The 12,538-nt window shown below is 40.2% G+C and overlaps 2 protein-coding genes across 5 annotated transcripts in view; both read right to left on the minus strand.

The window, feature by feature from the left end:
• LOC137786194 (casein kinase II subunit alpha'-like) overlaps nucleotides 1–8,179 on the minus strand; it is a 17,099-nt gene extending 8,920 nt beyond the window's left edge. The window contains exons 1-2 of one of the 2 annotated variants that reach the window (XM_068577897.1): nucleotides 8,053–8,179; nucleotides 1–324 (exon numbers count right to left, since the gene is read on the minus strand). The exon at nucleotides 1–324 is cut by the window's left edge and continues 56 nt beyond it. In XM_068577897.1, coding sequence (XP_068433998.1) covers nucleotides 1–51 — 51 coding nt within the window. In that variant the 5' untranslated portion in view covers nucleotides 52–324; nucleotides 8,053–8,179. Of the gene's footprint in view, nucleotides 325–2,171; nucleotides 2,412–8,052 lie in introns of those variants that run through there. The other variant, XM_068577887.1, reaches the window with a different exon arrangement.
• On the minus strand, nucleotides 3,332–8,186 carry LOC137786134 (zinc finger protein 319). Of its 3 annotated transcripts, XM_068577793.1 has the most exons (3): nucleotides 8,053–8,168; nucleotides 6,775–6,798; nucleotides 3,332–6,670 (listed from the first exon to the last, which is right to left on the minus strand). In XM_068577793.1, the coding sequence occupies exon 3, from the start codon at nucleotides 6,648–6,650 to the stop codon at nucleotides 4,893–4,895; it is 1,758 nt and encodes a 585-aa protein (XP_068433894.1). In that variant the 5' UTR covers nucleotides 6,651–6,670; nucleotides 6,775–6,798; nucleotides 8,053–8,168; the 3' UTR covers nucleotides 3,332–4,892. The 3 variants fall into 3 exon arrangements, with proteins under 3 accessions (XP_068433894.1, XP_068433901.1, XP_068433885.1); XM_068577800.1 differs by lacking the exon at nucleotides 6,775–6,798 and having other exon boundaries at nucleotides 8,053–8,186; XM_068577784.1 differs by lacking the exon at nucleotides 8,053–8,168 and adding an exon at nucleotides 6,942–7,818 and having other exon boundaries at nucleotides 3,332–6,798.
• Between the last annotated feature and the right edge of the window lie 4,352 nt (nucleotides 8,187–12,538).

Below are 12,538 nucleotides of genomic sequence, written 5' to 3' on the forward strand. Positions count from 1 at the left end.
GACATCGGTATACACCCGAGCCTTGCTGCTGGCCGGCGTGGATCCGGGCATCGCTAGCTCTGCGGCTCCGCGTCGGGGACCGTCACCTCCCTCTGAACGCTTCTTGGCTCGATACTGGAAGGCGGCGCAGCGGCTCTCCAGAATGTGCGTCTCTAAGGAGATGCCTGCGCGGTGCTTACCATCGGCTTCGGCTGCTCGCACCTTCTGGTGAAAGGCGTCAGGCCGGTCCGACGCCGCTGTGGTGCAGACGGACAGAGCTACGATGACGGAGTGTGTGAAGCCCCTGAGCAGGATGTTGGGCAGGATAGTATGAAGAGCCGCCAGCTGCAGAGAGACAGGGGGAAGGAGGAAGAGGAGGATGAGGAGCCAGCGGACAGACTGCAGGCTGCAGTGGTTTGATGTGTGTACGACTAAAGACCAACTTCATTGTTATTTTCCACCATGAATCAATTTAAATGTTAAAATTGACAATAATTAAAATTTTACAACAATTGGTCCAAAAGATTTTCTTAACAATTTCAGGTGTGAAACTGTAAACTTTGTTTACTGCCAACATTAGACAAGGGCTGCCGGAAAAAAACACTGGATTGAATTGTCAAACCTGAACTAGATAAACATGGAGGCCTTCAACGCAGTCTGAAAATACCTCGTGACACAGAACAAATTTGTGATACTTCCTGTGCAATAATCCCCACACACACACACACCTTCAGACAGCAGGCGGGAAAAGGCATAATTGCTGCTTTTTCACAATCCAGACCACGTCCAACTTTAATTTTAAAACAACTGAACTCTGAGTAAATTAACAAAAAACACACATTTCACTATTGATTTGACCTTATTTTGAGTTTCCATTGCTGGTAGAGAGTATTCAGATATTGTACTTGTACAAGTAGTAAATACCACAGTCTAGAAATACAAGTAAAAGTCTTGCATGAAAATCTTTACTGAAGTAAAGATACAGTTTTACAAAGTTGACTCAATGTGCCAAAAGTAAAAGTATACAATGTGCAGCATAGCCAATTTTACTATATTATTAATATAATTGATGCATGATTCAGATTCTTCATTCAGATCACAACAGACCAGGTGTAGACACAAAATACTGTACTAACGAGTTGCCAAACAGGCCACAGATTATCATAAATTATCACAGTTCAAAGAGAAACAAAGAAAAATAAAATAAACAACCAAATTAAGTCCCAAAACAACGGTACTTACACTAGTCAACCCTGGACGAGATTAACACAGAAACATATGCAAAGTTTTAAATTTGTGTTACGTTTATTCCAATTCGGTAAGAGTTACAAATGGAGGGTTAAACCTAGACATGGTTGAGTCCACTGGGGTCTTTAAAATCTCCTTTTCAGGCCATTTCAACTGCATCCAGACCACAACATCCCGCTGTAACGTTTCTTACAGCCGTCACACCTGGACCAGATCAACATAAATACAATAAAGACTGTTCAAAACCCAGATCATGTTTTGAGAAACCTTTAATCACTCTGAAAAAAAGACAAAATAGTGATTTCAGAACATAATCAGTTAAGCAAAAACTCTGTCTTTAAACTAGTATAAATAGAGTAGATGAACAAAGAGTTTGATACACTGAATTTTAGTTCTTTAATCTCTCTGAGAAATAAAGCAAAACTGTGATTTTACTGCATTTAAAATATCTACCCAAATTACCGTAAACCAGACCCAATACAAATCCACTGGACTATACTCGACTACATGGACCAGATTAACACGGAGACCCTCAGGTGTCGCGTCTGATTTGGCTCCCCGATAAAAGCTAACTACCTCAACCCATTTTACCACCTTATGGACACCAGAACTGTCCCAGCCCGTCACGACACAGGGCCTTTCTCTCCGGCTACACAGCTAGACCAGTAACCGAGTCCATAGTTGACACCAGCCCGAGTAGTTACTACCGAGTTACCTTAACTAGCGGGTTAAACCAACCAACTCGGTTCACGGGCACTGAAGCTATCGCTAACTAGCTAGTTGCGTTGACGTATCTTACTTAACCATAACACAAAACCCGCTAATACATCACACACACAAACACGTACATCGCACGTGTGTGTGTCGGTATACAGTCCAGTATTAAAACACGACAGAGTATTTATTGGTGAATCAGTAAACGGGGCTAAAGCTAGCCGGCTAACCTCGTAGTAGAAATATCCAAGCTCGGGGGAAGTCCGCGCGACATGAACGTTAGGCTCGTTAGCAGCTCGCGCGCGCGGTCACGTGGCTCTTCGTGTAGCCCGACCGTAGCGCCTCCAGAATTTTAAATGATCGATAACGTGTGTGCGTGTGAGCGGATCAGCGGTATCGGCGATGTATTGATCTCATCGGATGGGCGGCGGAGGCTCGTTAGCAGAACCGGGAAGCTCTTCCCTCCTGCGGTAAACATCACCCGGATGTGAATCACTGGGCTCGGCGACCGGAAAAATATTAAAATAAATAAATATATAGATATGTATACATGTATTATTAGACATACTATATTATTATATATACAAATATATATGTGGAATATGTATACATACATTCCACTAATAAATTATCTGTCGTCTTTTAATCTTTAACTACACAAATAAACGCGTGCTATGTACTTGAATGTATTTCTGCGATATACTGTATACAGTATATAAATACAATATTTAAATTTTATTGGAAACAAAAAGGTTTCGACAAAATATGTATCTTTTGAACATAACTATGAAAGCCCATTTCTGCGACTGTGATGACAAAATAAAGATAATTATGAGATACTATTTTATAATTATGACTATCTCATGATTATAACTTAATATCTCATAATTATCACTTACCATTAACAATGACTCTTTAAAGCTTTACAAATACATAATATACATACTCATCACAACTGTTGAAATCGCAATCAGAACATTCACAATAAATCATCACAATATATCATATAAATGTAATAGTTTTAAGTGAACTGAAATAAAGGTTTACTTTGTTTTATCAGAATATAAAATAAGAAATAATAATAATTATATTAATTGTAAACTATTTTGCTAAGCAAATTAATTTCATTTTCAAATAAAACTTCAATCACTTACTAATTACAGGTTCTTATTTGCTGATCTCTTTGATCGTAAACCACTATTTTTTATACTGTTGTTGAGAATGTGTTGATATTTATTAAAGACTGGACTTTGCTAAAAAAATTAAAAAAATTACGTTTTCTATCCTTTTACAAACAAAAAAAGTGCTAATGATGAAAATGCTTCTCAGTCGTAGCTGATTGGACCCAACAGACATGTGGTAGACTTCTGTGATGAAAACAATGAGCACCTTTATTGTCATAAGGGTGGTTTATTTTAATTGTCTGTATACAGTATGAACAAGAGTCTATATTTCATATCCACATGTGTAAATGCGGCGCTTCATAACACTCATTCCCCTCCAACAGGGTTTTGAAGCAGACTCACCAGGACCTCCCCCCAATCCCTTTGTCCCACAATTTCGAACCTCCCAAAAAAAAACAAAAAAATATCTTTTAAATATACTGCAAATATTGTGAATATAGAAATCCACACGGTAAACTAAAGTACACAGGTTTAAATTATGCCCCGACATGAACCAAAACATAAACCGCAATTTTTGAGGCTACTCAGATTAATCTGCTGAAGGTCCGGTCTGGGCCTGTGAGGATATAACAAGGCCAATTCTTTTTAAAAAATAAAATAAAAACACAACACAAAAATAATATTACGTTTGTTAGATCTATATCGCACGGTAAGTAACGCAGGTAGTTTGTGGCAGGTGAGCAATACAACGCTTTGAAGTCTGGTCAGGGTTAAACCTTGAAATAATCCATTTGGTACTGAAACTAAAAGTACTTGCAAAATACTGCAAGCTCATTCATAAGTGAATACAAAAGCAGGTAACATAAGCACTATACAGTTTTTCAATGTTTACATGAGCATATACACACAATCTATAATATAACAGAGTAGACTATGCCATGAATCAGTAGTCATAAATATTACATTGTGCATGTTCTATTGCACATGTCAAGTGCCTTTGTGACGTAATCGGTTAGGTTCGTCACCTAGATGTCGTTTGTTTTTAATACAAAGATGCAACAACACACATTTCATAGGACACAGGCTATACATTTTCACAAATCCACTTTTTCTTCTTCTTAGGATGTTTTTTCCTAAATAAACCAAACCTATAATACAACAGTGATATTAAAGTGTGATAAATATTCATGCACAAACAAGATGATACTACCTAAGATCTAGTATGTGAAAAAGATACTGCTGCACAAGCCAGCCGCTGCATACAGATGGGGGAGGGTCAGCAAACTGGACATAATTATTAACAGAAACACACACAAACAAAACAAAGTGATTGGTAAAAAACAAAAAGGCACATGGATTTCAGAGGAGCTAACATGTGAGCACACACACACACACACAATTCTCCTGGAAGTTTCCTCCCAGCTTTCTTAACAACAGAACCTACAGCAACAAAACAGACGACCACATGCAGCCACAGAAGAGCGTCCCACACGCTGCACAACACTAAACTGGGATCTTCCACATCTTACGCCTTTTTTCCTCTTCTCTCCATTCTGCTCAAGTTTTTTTTATCCATGTGTTCCAAAGTAAGACACGGGACCCGAAGCACCTCTGTGGAATCATGGTGCTTTGCCATTTACTCAACTAAAAAAGAAGATGACGATGAATTCAGTCTTAATAAAAAAAATATACCAAAAAACATTATAACGTAATTAATGGGTGTTATAAACTACAAATGGAAGAGCGGAGGCTGGCACACGTTGCTTTGAGGGAGGGGCGGGACGGCGAATGTCACAGTTGCTGCCCAGGACTGAAGAGCAGTTCGGTTCATGGGATGCACTGAGCCTCGGGGAAACTCTCGCCCTCAGCAGTGTGCTGGACTGTGTGCTCCTGCAGCGCCGTGAGGTCCACGAAGCGCTCGCCGCACCACACGCACTTGAACTGCGTCTCCCGCGAGTGCACACTCTGGTGCTTGGCAAGGTGCTCGCGCTGCTTAAAACTCTTGTCGCAGCTGGCGCACTTGTACGGCTTCTCCCCAGTGTGAACCCGGCGGTGGCGCTGCAGTTCTGACGAGTACCTGAAGCGCTTCTCGCAATCGGGGCACTTCAGTGGCTTCTCGCGGGTCGGGTCGCAGCGGTGCTGCACGAACTCAGAGGACGACACAAAGCGCTTATCGCACAGGGAGCACTTCAGCGGCTTTTCTGTGCAGTGAGAGTTTTGGTGGCGCTGTAACGTGGAATTCTTTTTATAACCTTTGCCACACACGTCGCACTTGTAGGGCTTCTCCACCTCGCCGCCACATTTGTGCCGCAGCAGTTCTCCTGATTGGCTGAAAGACTTCTGGCAGGACGCACACTTAAACAGACTTTCCATGCCGTGGACCTGCTGATGGTAGAGCAAGTGGGACGGCTGGAGGAACCCCTTGTCGCAGAGGTTGCACTTAAAAGGCCGGTCGGCTGGGTTCTTATGAGTGCGGCGGTGGCGCACAAGCGCGTACTGCTGCTTGAAGCTCATCTGACACTCCTCGCACTGGAAAGGTCGCTCCTCCGAGTGCGTGCGCTCGTGCTGCCGCAGGTCTGATGGGCGCTTGAAGCTCTTCCCGCAGGAGCCGCAGCGGAAAGGCCTCTCCCCCTCTGGCTGGCACTGGTGGTGCAGGAGCTCCGACGACTCCTTAAAGTGCATCTCACACAAATTGCACTTGAAAAGGTGCTCGCCCGAGTGAGCGTACATGTGCCGCACGAGGTGCGAGCGGTGCTTGAAGCTTTTCTCGCACACGGCGCATTTGTACGGGCGCTCGGAGCTGTGCGTGCGCTGGTGGTGCGCCAGGTGTGAAGACTGGCTGAAGCTTTTGTCGCAAGTGTCACATTTGTATGGCTTCTCGCCGGTGTGAACCCTCTCGTGACGGGTCAGCTCTGACAAGTGCCGGAAAGACTTGTGGCACACAGAGCACTTGTACGGCCGGTCCGGCGCGGAGGCCTCGAACGAGGGAGGCGACGAGGCACTGATTGCCGCGTCGCCACTGGACGTCTCGCCAGTGGAAGGCTGCTGGGGGTTGGCGGCCGACGAGGTCGGTGTGACATTTCCAGAACCAGGACGGTACGTTTTCTCACAGATGGAGCACTTCATCGGGTTGTTACCGTTGCCGTGCGAGTTGTGATGCTGCGCCAATGAGGTGAGCAGGGAGAAGCCCATCTTGCACACGCCGCACACAAAGGGCTTCTGCTCCACCTGCACACACTGATGCTCCAGCAGGTCCGTCGCTTGGCTGAAGATCTTCATGCACTGGGTGCACTGGAAGGACCGGTCTTGGTTCACCATGCATTGGTGCTCGTGGGGGTTGGCCAGGTGGGATATGTCGTGGCCACAGGCTCCGCACTTCCCTACCTGCAGGGAGGGCTGCTGGGCCTGAACGGCATGCTGCTGGCCATGCTGTGGCTGCTGCAGGGAGGCGTCCGCCTGTAGGACTACTCCATACACTGTGCAGCCCAGAGGGTTGTCGGCTCCCTGGGGGAGCGTGTGCACAACCGAGGGTGGAGCCACTGCATGCTGCTGCTGCCACGCCTCTGTCATCCTTCCACTTCGCATGTAGGGGGTTCAACTCTGAACTGAAAAGAATGGATGTGGTTTAAAAAAATAAAAAAAACATATATTTTTTTCTTTTTCCGTAGCACACTGAGAAGAGTTGAGTGTAATTCTGGTGTTCACACACTTCCTTTGAGACTGGTGAGAAAATCTAAAAATAGGGAGAAAAACAAAAAAGCATACACAACCAATTACAATATATTAATTAAAAAAAAAAAGTGTACACAACGCATTAGCTAAGAAAGCGCTAATAGAGCTACTAGTTTCCACAACGAGAGAGATAGGAGCACTAACCCGTGAAACAGCCCAGAGGGTTACAGCCCAGAGAGGGATGCTGCTGCAACCGGTAACGGAATAATGTGAAACCGGTGTCTACGGTCAAGTCTCGTTTGCTGTGACAGATTAAAACTGAAACAAAAACCACCGATGCTTTGAGAGGCCTAAAGCTTTTTCATCTTAAAAAGTAGTATGCACGTATTATTATCTGTTTGAAAAAACAAACAACACAGTGACGCGGTGGCACTTTACTTAGACGGAAACCGGCAAAAATATATTTAAAAAATACACCTCGGCTAGAGAAGAACGCTTTAAGCATATTTGGGATCCGTCTACGTCCTGAAACGCGCAACCGGTCGCGTAATATCCCCCATTTTCTCTGTTTAATATGCGTTTTAAACGCTAGCTGCGTAAGGCAAACATGTTTATTATATCTGTAGTGTTTATCGGAGGACCAGTGTTGTTCCCCGCGTGTTTATTTAAAGGAATTGTTTATGTTTTTTGACGTAGTTTAACCGCTAACCGCTAGCTGGCCACTACTAACCTAAACAACCGGACTTCCTTCCAAGATTATCAACCGTTATTTTACGTTATTAAACGCATTACAATTTAGATGTTTCCGCCCCTTAAACACCACTTAATAACCAAACTACGACATGAAGCTACCGACGTTTCCGAAGAACCACAATAAACTGTTTTTTGCGTTTTAATATGAGCCTTCGCTGCGAATGGACCCCAGATTAGACTCGGCCTCCCCGGAGCGGCGAACGGACCCCAGATCAGAAAAGGCCGGAGCTGCAAACAGACCCCAGATCGGACTAGGCCTCTCCGGAGCTTCGAACAGACTCCAGACCAGACTAGGCCTCCCCGGAGCTGCGAACGGACCCCAGATCAGACTATGCCTCCCCGGAGTTGCGAACGGAGCCCAGAACAGACGAGGCCAGAGCTGCGAACAGACCCCAGATCAGACAAGGCCTCTTCGGAGCCGCGAACAAGACCCCATATCAAACTAGGCCTCCCCGGAGCTGCAGGGAGGAAAAAATACACCTCCTCCGCTGGAGCCTCACACAAACAGCAAAGAAAAAAAAAATGCATTTACAATAATAAAAAAAAAAGCCCGATAACTTACCGGAGCTCGTCAACGGTGTTTTTTGCTGCCGCCTTCAGCGCGAGGCTGCCAACCGTCGGTGTGTTTGTGGAGGACCGGCGGAGGGGATGCGGTTGAAGCCGGACGCCATCCTCGAGCAGACGGACGGACACCGGAAGCCGCCGCGCAGTGAGCCGTCGCCGCCGCGGAGCTCGCTGCTGCTGCTACGGCCGCTCCATGCCGGAGGTCGACCGCCGAAGCCCCGCAGACAACAACCTGAGTAAGAGGTGGAGATAAACTGCTCCCTGGGTTAGTTTGAACAACATTCACACAAACACTATATTATATTATTAAATATATATTTATCAAATATGACAGTAGGGGGTGGTGTTTCTCTCTCTACTGTATTTGTACTAATTTACAACCACACCATTACCATACAATAATATAATGATAATAATAATAATAATTATTATTATTAGAAAGATAATAATAATATAATAAAATAATAAAAAATAATAATATAAGTTTAGTATACTATATTACTATGTTATTATACCTTAAATAGATAATTTCGGTACAAAAGACTTCTCATACACCTCATAATTCAAAATCTATTCTGCTTTTGTTAAATAATTTTTTCTTTGGAAGTTTTTGAAGTGAAATGTGTTTTCTAATTAACACAAACTCTATAAGATATTATATATATGTGTGTGTATATATATATATATATATATATATATATATATATATATATATATATATATACATACACATATATGTATATATATATGTGTGTGTGTATATATACACACATGTGTGTGTATATATATATATATATATATATATATATATATATATATATATATATATATATATATATATATATATATATATATATGTACATGTGTGTGTGTGTAACACATAACACAGTAGGGGGGAGTGTTTCTCTCTGTCTCTGTCTCTCTCTCTCTCTCTTCTCTCTCTCTCTCTCTCTCTCTCTCTCTCTCTCTCTCTCTCTCTCTCTCTCTCTCTCTCTCTCTCTACACTCTCTCTTTCTCTCTCTCTACTGTATTTTCACTCATTTGCAGATAAAACCACTCCATAAAATAATAAACACAAATAAACATAAATATGTGCTATACTATATTATTATGTTATTATAACTTGAATACATCATCTCAGTACACAAGAGTTCTCACACACCTCATATTAAAAAAAAAAATCTATTTAACAATTACATTATTCATATTATTATAATATATTCTTTTGTTGAATATATTTTGCTTTGGCAGTCTTTGAAGTTATTATTTCAACATTATTTGAATCTATAATCGCACAGATGTAATTATTTTGGAGATATTGTGCTATTCATCTTTTTACAAACTACTCCAGTATATGAAAAACGTATAACTTATAAACTTATATCACCCGCTACAGTTATATTCTTCTTACATATATATGTTATAAGAATATAATACTATGATGTGTATTGTAGAATTTTATATATTTGGTAAACTTTTACTTGAGTTAAGGATCTTAATAAATCTTCCACCACTGTATTATTATTATTATTATTATTATTATTATATATTTTGAATGCATCATGTCAGTGCAAAAATACTTTACAAGCAGCTACAAGTAGCGTTTCTCCTTTTTAAAGTGTATTATTGTTTATATGCTGTGGAAGTCTTTGAAGTAAAAGTCAAACTGTATTGTATTTATAAAGCACAGCAGTCTAAACACAAAAGAGACATGATGTAAATTGGTATTGCTATCATATGTCACTATCGTATTATAATTGTATAATAATCACAATTGGAACACTTTAACAACATTTTCCTGCTTATAGTTCACTCATTTTACTCCACTTTACTTGAAACAGAGTATTTTTACTTCAGTAAAGGATCTGGATACATCCTCCACCACTGATGAGAAAACCATGTGTACCACAGCAAGCAGTTAGCTTAGCATAAAGACTGGTAACAGAGGGAAATGGCTAGCCTGACTGTCCAGTCAGAAGGCAGAAAAGCTAATGGGCCTAATATACCAAAATGTTGAACTATTACTTTTAAGATTAACATTATGCTGACAGATGTGCAGCTTGCGTTCCCAAACGCCTGCAACACTGAACTCTATGCTTTCCTGTGTTCTGTTTAGGTGGCAGTAAGACATACTAAAGTGGACATTGAGAGCATTATATGAGCTCACAGCATGCTTTCTCTCACCACCCGCTGAGAATAAATGGCTTCACCTTCCATTTCCCATCGCAGAGTTTTAACAGAGACCTGGGTTTGTATTAATTACAAAATAATCCATCTGTCTCACGGTACACTTTGTAACCAGTGTTTTTTTCTTTTATTAATCACATTGCTGTGTTTCCCTTCTTCAGAAGGCCATCATCCAGATCATGAAGGTGAGGAAGCACATTAACAATGCCCAGCGGCAGACGAAGCGGCTGGAGGTCCTGAAGAACATGTTTTACCACAAAAGAAGATGATGACACTACTGGTTTATTATCTTGTATGTGTATATATATATATATATATATATATATATATATATATATATATATATATATATATATATATATATATATATATAATATTATTCAGTGTCATCGAAATACAAATTCAGCTTTCTCTTTGACAGGAAGGAGAATGTGAGGAACTCCTGCTGCACAGGTATATTGTATATAGGGAGATGGATGGATGGATGGATGGATGGATGGATGGATGTTTTCATTGGACTTATAGTATCTATATGAAATCTCAGTCTCTCTTTGAATTGCTTTTCCCGAGTTTTCTTCCCATTTTTGGATTTGGGGACATTTTTTTCACACTGAACATTGAACATAAATAAAATTATCAAATTTAAACCCAATTAATTAATATTTTCCTTCGACCACAGAGAATCATCATACTGTTTTTCTAATTACATTTTGACTGTATACTGTTTTTAATCCACTTCCAGGCTTTTTTTTTCAACAATATAGTGAAACACAAATGCAAATAAATAATATGGACAGTAAATATCTGTAGTGAGTTAGTGTTTCTATAATACAAATAAGTTTTGATTACTTTTCATCCAACATTTTAAAGGCCTTATTTAAAATATATTATATGTGAAATAATTTAATATAAAGCCAGGCCGTTAAAAGCATAAACAATATAATAAGTTGCAAATAAAACGAGCCATTTCAATTCCTGTTTTGCTAAGTAGATAAAAACAGCTGAATTGCAAAAACTAAAAGCGAGCGGATTTTAGTCTTTAGTCACTTTAGCTGGTTTGAGTCTGTCTAAAGACTGAGACTGATCGCATCATCACTATGTGTCAGTATTTTCACACCCAAAGTTGCAACAAGCTCACTCTTGTTAGGTACTGCTCTATTAAAAAAATTATGTAAAAAAAAGGGAAACTTAATCTAAAAATTAAAAATAGGAAAATTGGACTCTGTAAAAATCTAATTAAAATGCCTTTACAAAAAAAATGGCTTTATGCGTTTCGGTGCACTTCATGTTGCACTTTCATGTTTCTCCTACAGGTGTCGCTGTTGAATCATTTTAATCAGCATTTCAATCAGAAGTATTTCCACAGAAGAGAGAAAATATATATCTTGTAACTATTACTCACATTAAGAAATAGTTTATTTTAACTAATTACTCTTGTTTATGTTATACTCTTTCCTTTTGCCTAAAAAAAAAGAGAGGAGGAGCCACCGCCATGGCCTCCATGGCCCCGCCTCCTCCGGGTTGACCCAGAGCGCGTGTGTCATTGATCATTGGTCTACTCACTCAAGTACACACATTTCATGAACTTGTATTTTAATTTATAGTATTTCTATTGTATGCTAATTTATACAATAAACTGGGCTCCACCCAGTTTAATGTATATATTGTTTAACCTTTGATTCTTGAAAGTGAAATGTTGGGTGTTTGCGGCTAGTATTTCCAAAGTAATGTATTGCTATGTTTACTCAGTACATTATCTGGTGAAAGAAAAGTGTTTTGAATAGTTTGTTAATCTTGCACATTTTGAAACATGTCAATAAACCTGGAGTGTAGGTATCGGCTGTAGATAGTTCCCATAAACTTAGAAATACCACTGCATGAACTTTATTAAATGTTACATTTATATTAAGCCATTTTTCTGCTGACAGGACAAGTTGTTGCTGCATGTGTTTTGAATATATGTGCAGGCTTCAACTAATAGACATATTAGTTTGCACTAATAAAGTCATTTAATTGAAAGAAGGATACCTGTTTGAGGTTTTCCATCAAACAATACTAATATGATCAACTGCAGTAACCTTGAATAACTGTGAAATTCATCACTGGTTTGTTGTGTGTTTTATAGATGAAATCCCCCCCCCCCCCCCCCCGGCAATGTTACGTTGTAACAGTGACATGTTGTGAGTCCAATCAAAAATCAAATGAAATCAAATATAACTATAAGTCCTTGCTGGTTATTTATGTGTTCATCTGTAATGTTGTTTTTGTTTAGTTTTTTTTTTTACCAGCATCATGAA

This window comes from Clinocottus analis, unplaced genomic scaffold, assembly GCF_023055335.1.
Source record: "Clinocottus analis isolate CAN_PGR_092001 unplaced genomic scaffold, fCliAna1.0.p SCAF_1, whole genome shotgun sequence".
In the NCBI taxonomy this organism is placed as follows: Eukaryota; Metazoa; Chordata; class Actinopteri; order Perciformes; family Cottidae; genus Clinocottus; species Clinocottus analis.

Coding starts and splice junctions, on each gene's coding strand:
- LOC137786134 (XM_068577800.1), bottom strand. CDS start 6,650: ATGCGAAGTGGAAGGATGACAGAGGCGTGGCAGCAGCAGCATGCAGTG.